The sequence below is a fragment of the Ambystoma mexicanum genome, chromosome 7q, assembly GCF_040938575.1.
Source record: "Ambystoma mexicanum isolate Mex_15411 chromosome 7q, UKY_AmexF1_1, whole genome shotgun sequence".
NCBI classification, from domain to species: domain Eukaryota; kingdom Metazoa; phylum Chordata; class Amphibia; order Caudata; family Ambystomatidae; genus Ambystoma; species Ambystoma mexicanum.
The window spans coordinates 976144278-976162804 of record NC_090941.1 but is presented as its reverse complement, the minus strand read 5'-3'; the positions used below and the strand labels follow the sequence as shown (position 1 = coordinate 976162804).

General features: G+C 45.7%; 1 protein-coding gene across 2 annotated transcripts in view; it reads left to right on the top strand.

The window, feature by feature from the left end:
- The window catches only part of GDPD5 (glycerophosphodiester phosphodiesterase domain containing 5), a 1185048-nt gene that overhangs the window by 722742 nt on the left and 443779 nt on the right, over positions 1–18527 (top strand). For both annotated transcript variants that reach the window (XM_069640071.1, XM_069640072.1), the window contains one exon: positions 13715–13818. In XM_069640071.1, coding sequence (XP_069496172.1) covers positions 13715–13818 — 104 coding nt within the window. The remainder of the gene's footprint in view (positions 1–13714; positions 13819–18527) is intronic.

Below are 18527 nucleotides of genomic sequence, written 5' to 3'. Positions count from 1 at the left end.
ATTTAAAAAATAATAATAATGAAGAATTGGAATTTTCATTGGGCATCTTAAGTGTCTGATTATTTTACAAAAAAAGAAAGGAAGCAGACATGTCTACCCATGCCCTCTCACATCTAGGGTGACTAACATCAGAGTGATGGATGGATGTAGGATTTTGAATTAATCTTGAGCATGGACATTGATCTGAGAAGCCTTCCATTAAAATTATTTTTCAGCCCAACTGGGCCGTTATAGAACGGGACCATCATATAGAAATCAGTTTTGGTCCCGCCCCCATGGGATCGGTCCAGACCCCCATGGGAGCAGTCCAGCCAGCGATGGGCGCAGTTCAGCCCCAGCTGCTAGGTCATGACTACTGCACATCCCAAGGCATGTTTTGTCCCTGTTGAGTTACATCGGTGAAGTGGATCTTCATTCATTAAGTGCAGTGAGAAGCTGACCTATACCAGGGAATAACATCTCATTTAGAGAGGCAAACTAAATCCAGAAAATGAAGGATGAAAAGGGTGCAGAAAAGCCTGAAATCCTTGCGGGCACACATCCTATGTTAAGCTAAGCTTTTCATGTGAAAATCTTAACCTATCCGATGAGTATTGTTTTAGTGGTGTTAGTCAAATATTGAAACAACGAGAGGCAAATAACCATCATTGGATGTGGGTGCTACCAAGCCATCCTTTTGGGCACCGTCCTTTGACTCTGCTAATACTGCTGTACGTCTAAGCATGGATCTTGGCCACAAGATCTCATCCAACAAGCAAGGTGTGATAGGCCTAGCCTCCAGAAAGATATCTGAAAATCTTCAACTATAAACTCATCGAAAGGTGGATAGCCTCCTTGCACTTCTATAAAAAAGGACATGGCACGGACACATCTAGCAATCCCGCTACAACAGAAGTAAAAGTTCCAACTAGCACCCTCTCACAGAAGTAACACTTAGGGCCTCATTACACGGAATGCGGTAAGGGGTTACCGGTACCGGTAAGGGCACCGGTACCGGTAAACCCTTACCGCCTTACTACGAGGTCCCTTTGTGGGACCTGACCTCAAAGGCTGGTTTTACCAGCCGTTACGAACGGGCCCGCAAAGGGACCTTGGTGCTAATTACGGTACTGCAATTTGCGGTACCGCAATTAGCTCCTTCCCCATTCCCATTGAGCCCTATGGGGTAAAAAATGGGAATGGGGAAGTGCCTTTGGTGAATGGGGAATTACCGCCCCCGCTCACCTTGGAGTAGACACGTAGGCAGACACGGTAAAATACCAGCGGCAACCATAGCGCTAATAGCGCCATGGTTACCGCATACCGTGTAATGAGGCCCATTGTGTCTACCCATAGAGATGGCCCTGCACCACTACTAAACGGCAATAAACGCCTACAATACTCGCCAATATGTCTAACTTGGGCAAACTCACGCAAGTCTAGATGCTCCGCCACTCATAAAAGTATGATGCACAAGACATCAGACATTTCCCAAGATGAATTCCACTTCTTTTGGATAAACATCAGTGTCCTAAGGCAATCCACAGAGCCACACACCCAGTAACCCTTAATTCTGATATTGTATTAGGCTCCGGGAAATCGGGTCTGATCATTGATTGTAAAGGAGGCCAAAAGGGCCCTAAACTAAGTGTCAGTCAGTCTATTGATTGTTGTACACTTTGAAACACCAACCCAACAGAATGCTATATGCACCTACACCGTACCCTGATCAATTAGAACACCAAATTCAACAGAACTAGCAGCATCTCTCGAATTAGCACTGACTGTCCACCAAATGCCTGCTTTGTGCTGGATAAAAGAAAGAAATGCAGGCGAATGTGGCAACATACATGTTAACATGTAATAATTAATACAGTAGTCCATGCCAGATGCACCAACACGGCACCAGGTGGGAACATGGTCCTCTCCAAGAGCAATAGCCTCACGTGGTCAGTGATCCCAAAACCACACAGTAGCACATTGATGACTGCAACGGCACTAATCGGTCAGCTTGTCGATCTTGCATAGGTTGTTGAGTCTCAATGGACCACCCTAGACACACTAGACTGGTGCGCTACATATCACCTGGCCTTGAATCCATACAATCACAGATATTTAAGACATGCTTTCCAAGCATGTGTGGGGCAGTGAGAACAAAGAACTGTGCCAAATTGGAAACACCCTCTAGGCTGACTTATTCACTAAGACGCATGTTTTTAATAACACGTGTGGAGTGGAAAGTGCACCACCTAATTCAGTGCTTTGCAACCTTTAGTGTTCTCTCTGAATGTTTTAGATGACAACAATCATCAGCCCCAGCCAGCCCAGTCAATAATGAAGTGTCACGGAAATTATAGTCCAATACATCTGGAGAGCTTCTGGTTGCAGACCCCCGCCATAGGTGGTCATTTGGTTCTGGGATCTTGGCTGGGACGGATTCAAGTGGTCCGATCACCATGTCCTAAAGACTCGTATGTAGGCCAGATGATCAGTGATGGTGTGGATCTATAGTGGCAGCCATCAGCTTGAGCCTTGTCAAAGGGAAAAGATAGCAAATGGTAATAACAAATGGTAGTCTGGAAGTCAGAGGTTTCTGGAAGCAATATAGGGGACTTCTACACCTCTCAACCAGTGCAATGAGAAGAGTTCTGGGGGGCTCCGGTAGTCTCCTTTGAGGTGTAGGAGATGGTGGGCAGGGGCATTTTGAGCTCTTTCAAATATATGTGGGGAAGGGTGCAGAAGCCCAAGTAAGTGCTGCTGCTAAGAATCCAGCTATGCGGAAATACGGGTGTGAGTCACTGTGATTTTGTGGTGGAACATGCCGAAATTGAGGACTAATTTGAGAGTGTAGAGGAGAAAGAAGCAGGTTCTGGCCACTGAATGCATTTGGAGAGGAGAGGGTAAAGCTCAAATCAAGGATTTTTGACCGGGCCTGTGCGATGTTGCCAAGGTGGAGGAAGGCCACAGTTGGAGGGTGGTGACTGCTGATAAGGATTTCAGTCACAGTTGAGTTTGAAAGGTAGTCGGCGTATTACTCGACCAAAAACTGCCTGACGTTAGTTTGTTTTCTTGCTTTAATTTTACCACCAAAATGTAGATGCTGGGTTGATGTTAGGTAATATTGGTGGCGTTGATGAGAGAAAGTTGGGGAGGGAAAAGGGATTCCCCATGTATTCTGTGGTAAAAATGAGTGCAAGAAAAACTAGTATACAAAATGTGATCCTTTTTTCAAGCAACAGACATGCACCCATTTTAGGGTTGCCGCGCATCCAATTGTGGATAGCGGGCAAAACGGATTGGTGGATGCCACAGTGTTTTCCAGGGATTTGTCGAGGTTGATCAGGATTGGTTTAGCATCAGCATAAGAACAGAGGACTAGATGAGCTGTTCAGGAGGGTGAAGTTATATGCTGAAGCAAAGGGCGGGGAGGGAGGATCGCAGAGGGAACCAGTAGACTAGGAATTGGTGATTGGAATGGAAATGAGGAAAATAGAGAATTCTGCTTCAGTCCGAGAAATAGAGGATCAAGGAGTGGCCAGCAGTTAGATTGTCGAAAGTTAAGAGCGAACAAGTAGTTTATGGTGGTGAGCAGTATTGACCACAGCGAATAGTTTGAGGATGCTTTTGGCACTTGTCCTGGTTCTTTATTTGAATTTTCCCTGAGAACGAAGCTATGATTTATTCAGTGCCTTGAAGTGGGCGATAGCCCGACTCGTTTTCATTAAAGAGACTTTGCTCTATGAAAGATATTTATCAAGTAGGGATAGTTTCCAGAATGTTGGCAAGGACAGATAGGTTGGAAATGGCATGGTAGTTGATTTGGAAGGTTAGGTCGAGTGCAAGGTTGTTGAGTAGAGGAGTGACTATATCACGTTATAGCATGGTTCATGAAGACTGGTAAGCCTACGAGAGGATGGATTCGAGTTCAGAATCAGAAATCGGGTTATCCGTTGTTACATAGCCTCGTTTTTGAAAGTCTATAATTTCGTTGACCTATTTTTTACTTTTCTTTTCTGTTATGGGCACTCCACCCCAACCCCCCGCCGACCCGATACACACCAGCCCATATCGACTCCCCTACTTCCATAGACAGGCACGCATATATTGGTGTATTTGGTTGACTCAAATGTATTTTTTGAAAGAACTGCATACAAGGCAATTAGAAAAAGGAATTGAATTGATGAGGGTGCTCGGTGGTGACTGCAAATGTAAGGACTTGAGAGGGTGGGGAGGGGATATCCACAGCAATCCCTTGGTGGATAGCGGCTGCTTTATCAATAAAGAAATTGTAGAGCATGTTACACATCAAGGTGAAAGACGGGCAGGAGAGGGATGATGTTTGTGGCTTTGTGAATTTATGAAGACATTTAAAAGGTTCTTTAGAGGTGTTGGGTGTGTCGCAGATACTATTGTGTCCTTTGGTATTTCTAATCTGTGTTTTTGTTTTCTCTGAAATGAGAAAGGTATGTAGTTTTGGCCAGGAGGCATTTAGGAAGTCGCCACTTCCATTCGAAAGAAGAAAGGTGGAGATTGGATTGATGAAAGTCTGGGATGAACCATTTTGCTTGGCTTTTGTGGGGGGTGGGTGATTAGATTTCTGTTTTAGGGTGGCTATCTTCTCGAGAGCTTCAGACGGGGAGGGCATAAGATGTCCTGGATGAGTCAAGGGTGCACAACACGGTGTGGGGAAGACGCGAAATGGCCAGCAACAGTATCATGTTTCCCTATGTACTTACTATTCCTAGCACATTCTTACATCTTTATCCCCCTTGATTTATGGTGCCGTTAATGCCGCACCCCTCTAAGCTTGCTTCACCGAGACATTGAGGTGTCGAGGAGCATACATACTTTGACAATACTTCCAAACTTGACAACAATGTTTACTTTGTTGCCTCCAGCAATGTTAACATTTGTTACATGATCCCTTCAAACCTACTTTGCTCCACTGTATGTAGATTATTCACCTGTTTCTCTCATGCCATTGACGTCATTTCATCAGTCATAGAGGTAGCAGAAGCAACGTTGCATGGTTATTGGACCCCTGATGACACCACAGAAATGGAAATCAAGTAGCCTTTTACTCAAGCGACATCAGAAGAAGTGATGTCACACAGCCTTTGACCCTCAGTGCATGATGACAGTACTCGAAGGGTGTAGAACTAATGAACACAAACCTCAAAATCTCAGCAAGTACAAAAAGGCAGGCATCAAATTCAGCACTGAGCAGAGGGAGTTGCAATCGTAATCCCCTGGTAATCACTGAATGTCCCTCGTGCCGTTTGGCACTTTACTAGATGATGCCTGACCAACAGGTCTTTGTCACTTCAATTTAATGTGTAATAACGCATGTTTTTTCAAACATAATAAGTACAACAAATACACTAACACAGTATACAAAATGAGCAGTAAAAGATAACAGAAACTCACCTCTGCTAAAGAAAAAGAGGAAACATAAACCAACACACCCAGCCCCCACAATTCCTCATACAGCCATACTTGTTGTACAATTAGCATGCTGTCATTTCAAATAATACCCAAGATGCATTTGCTACTCCAGAGTGGTCTCCCCTATCCCAGGCAAACGCCTCCTCCTCGCTCTGTCCTGATTTTCCATGCTCTGACCAGGAAGGCGGCAATGCTGAAATAACCCTCCTGCGAGATAAGTTCTATAGCCTATAGCAGCCACTCTGCTTCCTTCAGAAGAGGCTTTATTGGTTCTTCCAGTAGTGGCTGGTGCATGAGAACACCCCTGCATCCTCTGCCCAGGGGGTGCTTCGGACTCAGGGGATTGCTCATTTGAAAGACAAGACTTGTACTAATGCATTGGTGGCCATCTTCTGGCTGGCATGATGTGCTTCAAATAGGAGGGGATTAGTGATGTGTTCCTTTTTCCACTGATTATGTCTCTGCTCGTACTCCCCTGGCATTACTCTGGTGCAACCACATCACTGAGTCTATGCACGTTTGCTTGCCGTCATTCAATTGCAAACCCTCCACTCTGACCCCTGTAAAGACCTCACCGTCCGCCTCTGGTGAAAGCAACGGATGCGTGTGCTGAATATTCATAACCACATGCAGTGCTTTGTTAGATCATCCTTTTATACTGCACCAAATCACCACTTTAGTGCAGTGCTCGCAGAGCCCCTTGCCTGGCCAGGAAGGGAGCGCATTTGCCCCACTCGAGTAACCAGCCCTTAGTGTGCAGAAAAAGGAGTAGGGAGAAGATGTGATGAAAAAGAAAGAGGTCCAAGAGCCACAGGCAAAGGGAAGGGAAGTGCAGATGCAGAGGGGGTGGGGGTGAAAGGGCAGGTATTGTGATAGCCTGAATAAATTCAACTGGATCAGAGACCAGAATTGAAGAAATAAGGTTCCGTCGACCGTGTCTGGATTCAAATTCGCTGTGCTGCATCGTGAGCTCAAGATGTACTCAATCTTTGTAGCATGGTGGCTTTTTCCTGGGATAAACTTTAATTTTCCCAATGGGGAACACTGCAGAATAGTACGTTCAGGGAATGCCAAGCCTAGTGGCCAGGAGTGGCCAAGTCTAGAATATACTGTGGGAAAAGGTGAATGTAGTCTGAGAACACACTATTTGGTTGGTCCGCTTTGCACAGATGGATTCCATTCATCATGTATTGTATATTGAAAGCCTGGTACACTTAAATGTGAGAAGCCTCAATGATCAGTTTGAGCCAGCGTTTCAGCCTCGGCTCACGCTGATGCAGAAAAATCGACGTCGGCCCGGATGGCCTATTGAATCTCTGTCACTTCCCAACCCCCGTACTTATGAATGTTGTAGTATTTACCTGTATGCATCTGCTTGCCTGGTCACAGGTGTCTAAGTTTGATGCAATATTTATAATGCGTAATGCACACCCTTCTCAACGTCCTCTAAAGAAATGCACATAGCAATATAATAAATAATACAGATTGGAATATGATGCAGTGAGGATATCTATGACCGCAGTGCAACCCTGCAAGAAAGGGAACTTGTATGAAAATAGATATTTCCACATGTCGGATCTAAGGAAGATCTCCTCTTGGCTCTTCAGGTGATGAGTGGTGTGACCATGGGGTCACTGCTCACTAAATGATCCACTGTTCAGAGGTGAAATGGGGAGTATCTCCAGGTCCCCCTCAATGCACCCTGACTGCATGCCAAGGGCTAGAGACCAAAGCCTAAATTATTACAACCCCTTGAAACACCAACTCATCCCAACGGTGTTGAGTATTCATCCTTCCATCCTGCAGTCAGGAGACCCCAACAAATATCTGAGTAACACGATAAAGGAAGGTTTGATTAAATAAGCTCAAGCATTGGTTACGGTAAATGCTGGGGATGAAAATGTTGAGCGCAAGTGCTTAACCCAAAGTGCGAGCCCCTGCACGCAGAGATTAGCACATTGATGGGTGTTCGTGACCCACTCTCAGACAAATCCATACCATTCTTTGCTAACAGAATAAAGCCTACTTTTGCTGAACCCCATTTTTATGGTGTATGGTTTCTCGTTGATCACTCTGCTTTGTGATTTGCCTGCCACTCAAGGAGGGCTTCTCTTGAGCAATAGCGTCTTCTACTACTGTGCCACCTTTTTGGCCATGTTTCCTTGCTGCTATTGGGGAAAGGTGGTGTGAATGGCCTTAGGTCAAAAGCATAGGAAATGTGCCCAAAGCAGACTCCATGCCCTTGATGGACCGAAATTCAAGATAAGGCTGCTCCATGTCCCCGTCCCCACCAGGAAGTTGCCCATGGTGCAGTCCTCTTATATATACCCGTCTATCCCAGGGGCGCTCCTCCATACTGGGTGACTGGGCTCTGACCCGCCATTACTCCTGCCCACTATGGAGGAGTCATGCCAGTCGAGTGCAAACATTGAGTGCTCAGTTATCTGCTTGCTGCAGCTGAGGGATTGCTCCTGAGCTGCACTAAACTGGACAGTTTGTTCCCCAACTGCATGTCCAGCGGATCATGCAAGGCCAGGAGCGTGTATTTTACCCTGTCTTCCATTGCCCATTGGGGATGCAGGATGGGGACCTGCACCTCAAAATGGTAGTTTGGGGTGCTCCTATGCTTCCCTGCACATTCTGGGGTCTGGGGTGCTGAATTTGGTGTATTCCAGCATGCATGTGCAGGAACCAGTAAGTGTTCTTTGCTTCCTGTTTCCTCTTCGTGTTGCATGACTTTTGTGGAGGACACCAGCGATGAGGAGTAGAGGCCAGACCGGGGCTGCAATTAGATGCATTTTAGTCTGTTTGTGTGAATGAATGAGTGTGCATGATATATGGGTGGCTGGGTGCTCATGTGAATGAGTGAGTGTATGGGTGCAGGTGTGAATGAGCGAGGGTGTGCTTGTGTGTGTGCCAGGTCGGAGCTCTGATTTTGGTAGGGATTGTGGGGTTGTTAGGGCAGGGACAAAGAACTTTATTGTGGCATGCCATTTGTTTATTGGCATCTATGCTAAAACAGGCATTATGAGGGTTAATACGTGCCTAAACTGGCCTATTCTAGTGCAGCCAGTATAGCCATAATTCCTGAACTGTAGCATGGCTTTTTTTTACTGGGCATCTGTGTCACAGATTTCACAGAAATAACTGTCTCGGGAGGATTGCTCAGGGGCAACGTGCTCGCCTTCAAAGCAAAATGACACAGTGAACACAGGTTCAATCCCCGGCTCCACACTTAGAAACCTCTGGGTATTAAGCACGTTATAAATAACTAATCATATTCTGTCATATCATAGAGACATATCAAAAGTCTTTATTTTTTTAGTTTTGGGGCCTCCGGCCTTGCCTACCTCTCATCTCAATTTGACCCCCCTATCTAACACAGGTGTCAAGAACCCCTGGTTGTTGCTAGTGAATGTTGATCTCCCTACTGTCTGTATGCTGACTTTTGCTGCAGATGGTGAACTAAGACGCTGGCTGTCTAATCTACCCTAGGGATTTACTAGCTGTTCCTACACTATGCAATGGTTTGTTTTGTAACTGGAATGTGTACTGTTAAGATGGATCAGAGCAAGCAGTAGACCAAGTTTCGAGGGCTTCCCCGAAACGGCGGCGGTGACAGAGCAAAGCGTCCTGCTTAATCTGGTCAGCCCACTGGTTGGCCCAGGGACACTTCTGAAGAGGCTTACTTGCAGGGTTTGATGAAGGTGCCGAGAATAGTTGATCCCACTATTCCAATGGGTCGAAGCGCCTTCGCAGCCCTTCTGGGACGATCAGATGCAGATGGGCCTCGCAGGACGACAGCGGCTCAGGGTGCCAAGCCTTCAGCGGGTCACCAGCGGTTCCTCGACTCAGCTTCTTGTTGCAGGATACTTGGCTCATTATCCCTTGTTCGGTGTGAACTCAGGAGATCGACATGGTAGTGGTGTTTTCAGCCTCCTCTTATCCAAAGTTCCCTTCGCGCCAAAAGGGAGAGGGCCCAATGGGAGATCTGCTCACAAACACTCACACCATACATGGACCTATTACGGTCCACGCTGGTCCCAGGCATTCAGGACACTCTAGACTCTCTGGCACCCAGGATGTCTATTGGGAACAGACATCCCAGCCCACATCCTGGAGGCACACACAAGGCATGCAGAAGCCCGCGAAAGCATTGTGTTTCGCGGGAAAGTGCATGACCAAAGAAGGACTGCCCCGGGTCGGCTCGACCTGGGTGAAGGTGAAGGGGCAAGACGGTCAGCGGACAGGACAAAGAACCTCGTGGCATGGCCATTTTGGGAGCCAGGCCACCTATTCGTGCCAGACGCGGTAAGCGCGGATACATGGAAAAAAAGGGTTCAAAACACAAGAGAAACGATAGCTGCCACCAGTCCCGTCCGTGACACACTTGCACAGTTCTTAATAAGTCCAGCAAGAGTTTCTAGGGCCTTTGGAATGACTTGAGACCCAAGAGCACAGTAATGTAAGTTATGGTGCACTCTTGTTTCATGTTGCACAAAAGCTGCAACATGAGGAAAGGACTAAGGTAAACAAAGTCTCCCAGTACTGACTGTCTTAAGGGCATGTCAGTTTCCCCATAAGAACTGAGTGAAGGCCCAGAGGAGTGCTGCGGAAGGCTGCGCTCCTCTGGCAAAGTCTAGATCAGGGTGTAAAACAACAGCAAAAAGTTTGGGGGTTGCCACATGGAGGGAAAATTGCATACAATTATGAAATCTTTCCTAATATGCACTTACTATGGTTGGACTGCCATTGAACATCCACACTCGCCTGTGTCTCTACTCTGACTACTTTCTGCTTGCTCCTCCCTGATATCTCTTCAGTTTTTCACTCTTCCTAATCTTACCTCTGCCCTTTTATGTTACTTCACATCTCATTTCACTCCTCCTCCTCTTCCCCACACTACTACTCTCCTCCTTCCCCTACTACTCTCCTCCTTCCCCTGCTACTCTCCTCCCCCATTGCTACTCTCCTCCTCTCACTACTACTCTCCTCCTCCCACTACTACTCCTTCACCTGCCACTCCCCTCTTCCTACCACTACTCCTCCCCTCCACCTACTCTCCACCCCCACTACTCGTCTCCTACCACCTACGCCCTCCTTTCACTCTGTCCCATTCAATTTCACATTCACTCTTGACCTCTCTACTCCCTCGCCACACAAACAGGCACACTCGCAACGCAGAACCACTTCCACTTCTTAACCAATGCCTCACCTGCTCCACAAATCCTCTCCAGAAGCCACTACTCTCTCCTTCCTCCTGCTGGTCCCTTGGTCATCTTCCACCTCCACCTCTGATCTTCTCACTCAAAACACACTTCCAGTTTCCTGTCTACCGATTATATCCCCCTGTCTCTCCCAGGATTGGGTTACTCTCCCTGGCCAATCCTTCTCAGTCTTACATTCCCGTGGCATGTATGTGCAAGGCAGAATCATTTGTTGTTCCGGACCCATGTCTGTGGAAGCCACAGGCAAGTGAATCTGCAAAGGGTAGGGAAAGCTCTCTGTTGGGTCCTTGGTGGTCGAGGGGGTCCGAGGGCCTGCGTGTGCCCTCCAGTGTTCCCTGGCAGCACTGCAAGGCTCCGGTTGCTGCAGCATCTTTTTCTGGGTGCCCTCTCTCTGATGGGGAAACGTTGCGAGAGGCGGTGCTGGATCACTCGCATGGCCATGCCATACACAAGACTGGCGAGACCCTCGTGGAGGTATGATAAGTTTACAATTGTCTGCACACAATATGCTGGCACAAGGGGAGGTGGGGCAGGCAGTGTTGGACTGGGAACCCAAAGAGGCTCCTGAAATAATTTTCAAAATGGCCCAATATTATAGTTTCAGCAATCCCAACCTTTTTCCTAAGAGAATTTGGAAATAAAATGTTAGCACATAAGAGGCCCAGCCAGGGTGCAGAGACCTACCGGGAAATTTTCCCTATAGGCCAGTCTACCCCTGGGCAGGAACTATGCTGCCACTGCCCCCCCCCCCCTCAGGGGTATGACTGACTATGGATATTTCCTTGCCCCTGCTGTATGAGAGCTTTGTGCTCAAATCCGGTAGCTACTCACACCCGCGGTCACCTCCATGGAATTAGAAAACGGACTAAGTCCCTTTTCCTATGGCTGCGGCATCATAGCTTTTCTTTTCCTTTACGGGAGATTGGGCTTGTGCAATATACACCAAGACCCTCTCCCATAAAAAATAAACCTTTCACACCCCGGACGAACCTCTGGGTGCCAATGGCAATCAAACCCTTAGCAGGGGGCGTACATTGGTGGTAATAGCCCACAGCTGTTGCCCAGCCCTTTGCTTTGCTCGGCCCTGCCTAGACTCGGGCTGGCGTGCCGTTACTACCCATGTATGATCCCCAGCGAGGGGACAATGGCTTTACTGTCTCACGCTTTACCCCCTCTTTCACATAAGTGCGCTGTGTAATGCACCATTTTAACCAATTATTCAAAAGGAATTCTCGGGGAGAGAACCTCCCCCATGCACCCTGCTTGGTTGGTTCGCGCTCCCTCACTATGCTTGTTCGCTCTTTCATATTGATTGGAAATATGAACACCCCTCCAATTAAATAATTCAGCAGCTGCCAATGGCCTATCCCCCAATAAAGCCGAGGTAAGGCCTTGTTTTACCCGCCTTTCCTCACGGGATTGCTGAAAATATTGTACATTGAGCCTTGTTTACTATCTCACTTGAAAGGGGGTACATGTGTGTCTGTTGGTAATTCTGCCGTCCTGTGTTAACATTAATCGACTCGTGGTCCATGTGGCACGAGGCAAATATGCCGCAGCGGCAGAACCTCAAGCTTATCCCACCATGATGTTCAAGTTCCTGAGGTATAGGAGGGAGGGGCAAAGTGAGCAGGAAGTTTAAAGGTGGGACTGTGGTGCAACAGAGGGGCATAACCCCAATCCCGCGCAGGGCGTTCTGACCTGTAATACGGTGCTAAGCAGAGTGCGTGAAAAAGAAGTGATCAGGCGTTAAGAAGGGGCAGGGATGGAGAGGGGGGAGCGCTTCGAGGCCTTTCTGGCCCGACAAAGAATAGAGATGGGCGTTCTGTGCTCTGCTCCTAATTCACCTCTAGGCACCAAGAAGTTGCCCTTTATCTAAGTGAAGGCAGAAATCACGAATGAATGTGTTGTTTCAAAAAGCCTGTTTTCTTGACTTATGTCTTTTCCTGTTTGATGACCAGTTTAAGTCCATATAGGCTCAGTCAACTGCAGAAGCCCTTAGCAACACGACTTATTTGCCAATAGTCCAGGAACTGAACTCTGCACACCTCTTCTGGATTCTTGACTGGCGTACAGCGTCTCCGCAACATATTGGCACTTTACTGGCTTGGCGTGCTGCTTGGAGCTGCTGCCGGAGGGGGTCATAGCCTTGGGGAGCCAAAAAAGCAGTAGAACTGAACACTGCGACTTATCACTGACGCTGGTGCGCCACGTGGAGCCGCCTCCTACCTCCTCCAGGAGGGGTTGTGGCTTGTGGGAAGCCAATGGGGCAGCACAGAGGAAAAGCTGAACAGCTCAATTGTGTACATTTGTAACTTTGCTGTGCGTTTATTTTGTATACAAATGGTTTTTATGAATCTGTGTATAGTGTTTTTAATAGAAATATATTACGAACATTTATTGTTTCTGAATGACAAATTTATGATAATTGTCATGGATTTTATAACCTTGGTTTTTCACATTTTCTAGTATTGGTGTAAATAAATATATAATGTGAGTGATTCCATATCCAAAGGCCCACTTTCAGTTGTGAGTCTGGCTATGAGGAGACTGCTGATAGATCGTCTTTGTTTTTCAAATGATATTGCTTCCTGAAGGTTGAGGGTGTTTAAAAAAAAAAACATGTTTATGGGTTGTGTGGTTCACCCTCATGTCCCCCTTCCCTTATTTTGCACTCTACTTCATCACAGGCCTTTTTACTAAAAGTAGCCCCAGTTAGCTGCTGGCGTTTGCCAATTAGTAACACATTGGTGATGGTTGACTTATAGCAATCTCTCATTTGGATGCCATTATCTGGTAATGATACCATGTGAACTAGTAGGGCTGGGCTTGTTTGGTATCCAACTAACAAAATCGAGTCAGGTTTTGCGGAGTTAAAAATAAAAATGTTATGTGGATATCTTTTAAATACACATTGGTAGTGGATATCACGAAGATCTGAGCGGATTTTACTATTTGTTTGGTTGAACAGCCCATCTCTACTGGATCTGGTTCATGTAGCTGTTGTATCCCTATGTACTATGGCTATATTATCCTGACCTCGGATCTGCTTCCCTCCACAGTGGGAGCGCTTCTGGTTCTTGATGCTCATGCTGACCTTCGTCATGACACTGGTCTGGTTCTATTTCTGGTGGGAGGTGCACAACGACTACAATGAATTCAACTGGTGAGTAAATCCTCGTCTGCAGCAACAATACAAGCAATGTGCAGTACAAGGTTGTGAGAAAGTTTGCATGGACGCATTTCTGATTTTTTTAGGTCACCACAGTAGCATGCAGATTCAAGACAGTTGGGCATAGTTCTTGTGACTTGTATTTTTATAGCTTCTGCAAATGAAAAGGTTTGACCTTTTGAAGGCACAATAATGGAATAATACAGAATACATGGTAGTCATGTTATCAACCTTTTAAATGAATGAGTTGGGCCAACTGGCTTTCTAACTGGTGATCTGCAAGACATTCACCTATCTTTGTAGCAAGAGCTTGGATTACTGACTAATCTTATTGTATAAGTACTTCAAAGAAAGCACGCCAATGGGTACTTTCGTATGGTTAACAATTTTTAAGGTATCATTGTTAAGTTACCCGCGGAATCAGTGTTGACCTTTGTTGACCATCCAGCCATTCTGCATGCAAGCTGACATGCCAGTGATTTGTTGCAGTATGGTAAGAAGAGTAGTGTGTCATAGACTGCATTTGTACCAGCAGGAAGTGGTGAGGTGTTCGACTCACCCCATCTTGAGAAACTCAGACAATATGTACGCTTGCCAATTGGTGGGAAGCACCAGGCAGTGCATTGCAGCTCTGCAGCTCTGCATCCTCGGTAGGACGAGTAGGTTGTAGAGTGCAGGGATACAGGTAGGGTACATGGAGCCATGACAAGTGTTACTCAATCCTCCGCCTACAACTGGAGCTCCGAAAATATTTGTCATCAGTTGGTGAGAGACAATTGGCAGTTCATAGCACAGAAGTGAAGGTGGCCAACAGTTTTTTTTAAATGTATTTTTATTCGCATTTTTCAAATAAACATCATTACCACCCCTCCTATTCCCTCAACTCCCTCTTCCCCACTCCCACCGCCCGTCAGAGTCAACGTTACATATTTCAATAGTTCAAATAGGCAACAACTAATCTTGCTTACATAATATTAAATATCCTTAGGTTATGTGGACACCATTGTTGTACAAAGTCACCATTCAAATAGTCCAAAACCACTTCCCGCTCTTGTTGACATTTCACCTGTCCCCCCTGAAGGTTGTATGTCATGCACTCCAATGCGATGAACCCCCACAGTTTAACTAACCAGTCTCTTACCCCTGGTGATCCTTTTTGTTTCCAATCACTTGCAATAACCAGCCATGCTGCCATTACCAATAACATGAAAAGCTGTGCTATGGGCCTTACTGGGTAAACAATTATCTGGATCGAATGTGCCACACATCCCTTCCCTGGGTGTCCATATTACTGCAGGGGAATCCAACTATTTTATCTGGTTCGTAACTTCTCCGAACTTCTTAAAGATTGGTCAATCCCACCATATATGTCTCCAATCCCCGTTCATTCCACATCCTCCAACATTTTTCTGTGGTATTCGGGTACATTTTATGTAATCTTTCAAGGGTATAATGCCATTGGTACATAATCCTATACCACGCTTCCCTAATCTGAATAGACCACATCAATTTGGGGATGTTTTTCCATAGATGTTCCCAGTAATTTCTCGGAAGGGCTATCCCTAAAGTCTTTTCCAATTTGTGTACATATCCCCAGGCCTGTCCCTTCTCCTCTTTATCAGTATAGAGTACAACTTAGACACCATTTGTCTATTCTCTGTATGTGTGGTAATACATTTTTCAAATGTGGTGAATTCTCTCCATGCTGCTGCGCGCCCCCCTGACCCAGCTAGCCAATGTCTCAGTTGATAATACTCCAACCTATCTTTTCCCAAAAGGCCAACTAGCTGTTTACAATCCTCAAACATATAAATGTCCCCTCCCTGCATCATGTCACGCATCTTTATACAACCTACTTTCCGCCACTGTTTAAACGTTCCCTGTATCATCCCTGGATAGAATTGCGGATTTCCAAATAGTGGAGTAAATGGGGATGTAGACAAAGCTCCCTTATCTAACAACCAATCCCATATATCAAATACCACTGCAAGTATCTGACCAGCCCGTGCATTTGGAGGCCTATCTTGTCTGTACAACGACAACTCCCCTTCCAGCGGACACCCAGCCACCGCCCTAACCATTTTAACCCATGGTTTCTTGGTGTCCTCAATAAACCATTCCCGAGTACCCGTAACTGTGCAGCCTCATAATATTTTTCAAAATTCGGTAGGCCCACTCCCCCATTATCTCTGGGTGCCATTAGTGTTTCAATTGCCACTCTCTGGGTTTTGTTTCGCCAGAGGAATCTCCTAGCCTCTTTATTCAATGCCTTGAAATAAGACGACCACATTTTTATTGGTCGAGCTTGGAATTTATAGAGTATCCTCGGAAGAGTCACCATCTTAATAGTAGCTCCCCTTCCTAGCCATGAAATTTGTAGCGGAGTCCATTTCCCCAAATCCTCCTTCACCTTTTGTAATAATTGTGGGTAATTGCTATCGAACAGCTGTGAAACCCTCTTTGTTATGTTAACCCCCAAATATCTGATATAACTATCTGCCATTGTAAACGGAGAATAGGAGGATAGAGCCTCCTTCTGTTGTATCGTTGATCCCAATTCCAGAAGCTCCGATTTCCCCATGTTAACCTTAAGGCCAGCCACCCGCTCAATGTCTGACAATTCCTCCAACAATGCTGGTATTGATCGTTCGGGGTCTAGCAATGTCAACAGCATGTCATCTGTGAAGACAGCGCTCTTGTGCTCCTCTCCTCCAAATGGGATACCTGTATTGTTCCCCTCGCTCTGACTCTGTGCAAGAATGGTTCCAGATATATGGCGTATTTCTATACTACAAGAGATTTGTTTGTTAATCGCCAACCGTATCTTGGGGGCCTGATAATTTGCCCGCACCATCTGTATAAACCTGGTCCCTATACCCATCTGTTCCCTCGCGGAAAATAAAAAGGGCCATTTGACGCAATCAAATGCCTTTTCGGTGTCTAATGACACTAGAACCGCGGAAATCTGTTTTATATTAAATTTGTCATTTAAATGGGTCACCCTCCTAATGTTATCTGAAGTCTGTCTACCCAATATAAACCCGGATTGGTCTGTATGTATAAATTCTGGTAAAAGCGGCACTAGTCTCGCTGCCAATATGCATCAATGTTCAATAAGGCGATGGGTCTATATGATCCGCATTTCATCGGGTCTTTCCCTAGTTTTCCAAAGACCACCACTGTCGCCTCCGACATAGTTGGTGTCACAGCCCCATTTGCCACTACCGTATTGAATAGTTGCATTAATTTTGGGACCAGCTGCCTTGCGTATTTCTTATAAAAAATGGCCGGGAACCCATCTGGTCCCGGTGCTTTATTTATTGGTAGTGCTCTTATTGCTGCCACCACCTCCTCCTCTCTAATATCCCTATCTAGATCCTCCCGCTCCTCCAATTTTATTTTGGCAAATGTATGCCACCTATGTAGAGTTGTATCTCTCGATAGTCAGGGTGACTCGACGCATACAGTGATTCATAGATTTGGGCAACGTTTTCCGTTATTGCCTCTGTTTTGGTTATTATCGACTCATCTGGCTCTGATAATCGCTGTATCAGCTTCACAGCCTCTATTCCCTTCAATTGTCAGGCCAACAATTTATCATCTTTATTAGCGCAAATATAGTACCTTCGTTAAGTTATCAGCAAGGATCTTTCTGCTCTTCGAGTCCATAATATATCTAGCTGAATATTTAATTCCTTCAATTTCACAGACAAAGCCCTCGTTCTATGTTCAACTATAGCCATTTGGGTATCTTGTACTTGGGCCTCAAGATCCCCTTCTACCTTTGCCCTCTGTTTCTCCCGCTGGTCTCTGAGTGCAATAAGTTCTCCCCAAATGTCCACTTTAAAGGCATCCCAGGTCCCTTCAGGTGAGACTGATTGATTGCTATTAGTAGAGAAATACTCTTCTATTTTGTCTCTTATCTCCTCTACCATACCTTCATCATGCAATGATTCCCTTAGGAACGTCCATGTCCGCAACCCCAATCTGTTACCTGAACCATTAGGGGGGCATGAACCGATAACGATATAGATCTCACCTCTATTTCCTTTACTTCCCCCATTAATTTGCCCGTTGCCCAGGCATAATATATTCTATACAGGGACTGATACATATGTGAAAAACATGTATATCCCTTTTCGTCCCCTCTTCATCCGCCATATATCACGCAATGTACATTTTTAGAATCTTTTCTTTAATGCCTATGTGGGTAGTATTGTTCCCTTTCCCCCACCTCCACTCCTGTGTATCTTAGGGTCCAATGCCATATTAAAATCACCCGTAAGTATTATTTCCCCACTTGCAAAATCTTCCAGCTTACTTATGACCTCCCGCAAGAATGCTACCTGCCCTATATTGCTCCAATTGTATCAACAAAAGAAAATATCTTCCCTCTGTGTCCGCTTTGTATCGCATCACCGAAGTCCTAGTCCCATCATAACGCGAGGTCTTCCACACTGCATTGGATTGATATGTTCTGGAAAACCAATGTAATTTTCCCACTAGTTTATCTAACTTCCTGATGTGTGTCTCTTGCAACACGATGACATCCACTTTTTCCTTTTTGGTTATAGCTTACACCTTTTTCCACTTCACAGGGGAATTTAATCCCCTAACATTATATGATGTAACCTTGAATATAAAATATACAGGAAATATTCGCTATCATGATCAAATTATTCCCCTGTAGGAATAGTTGCCAT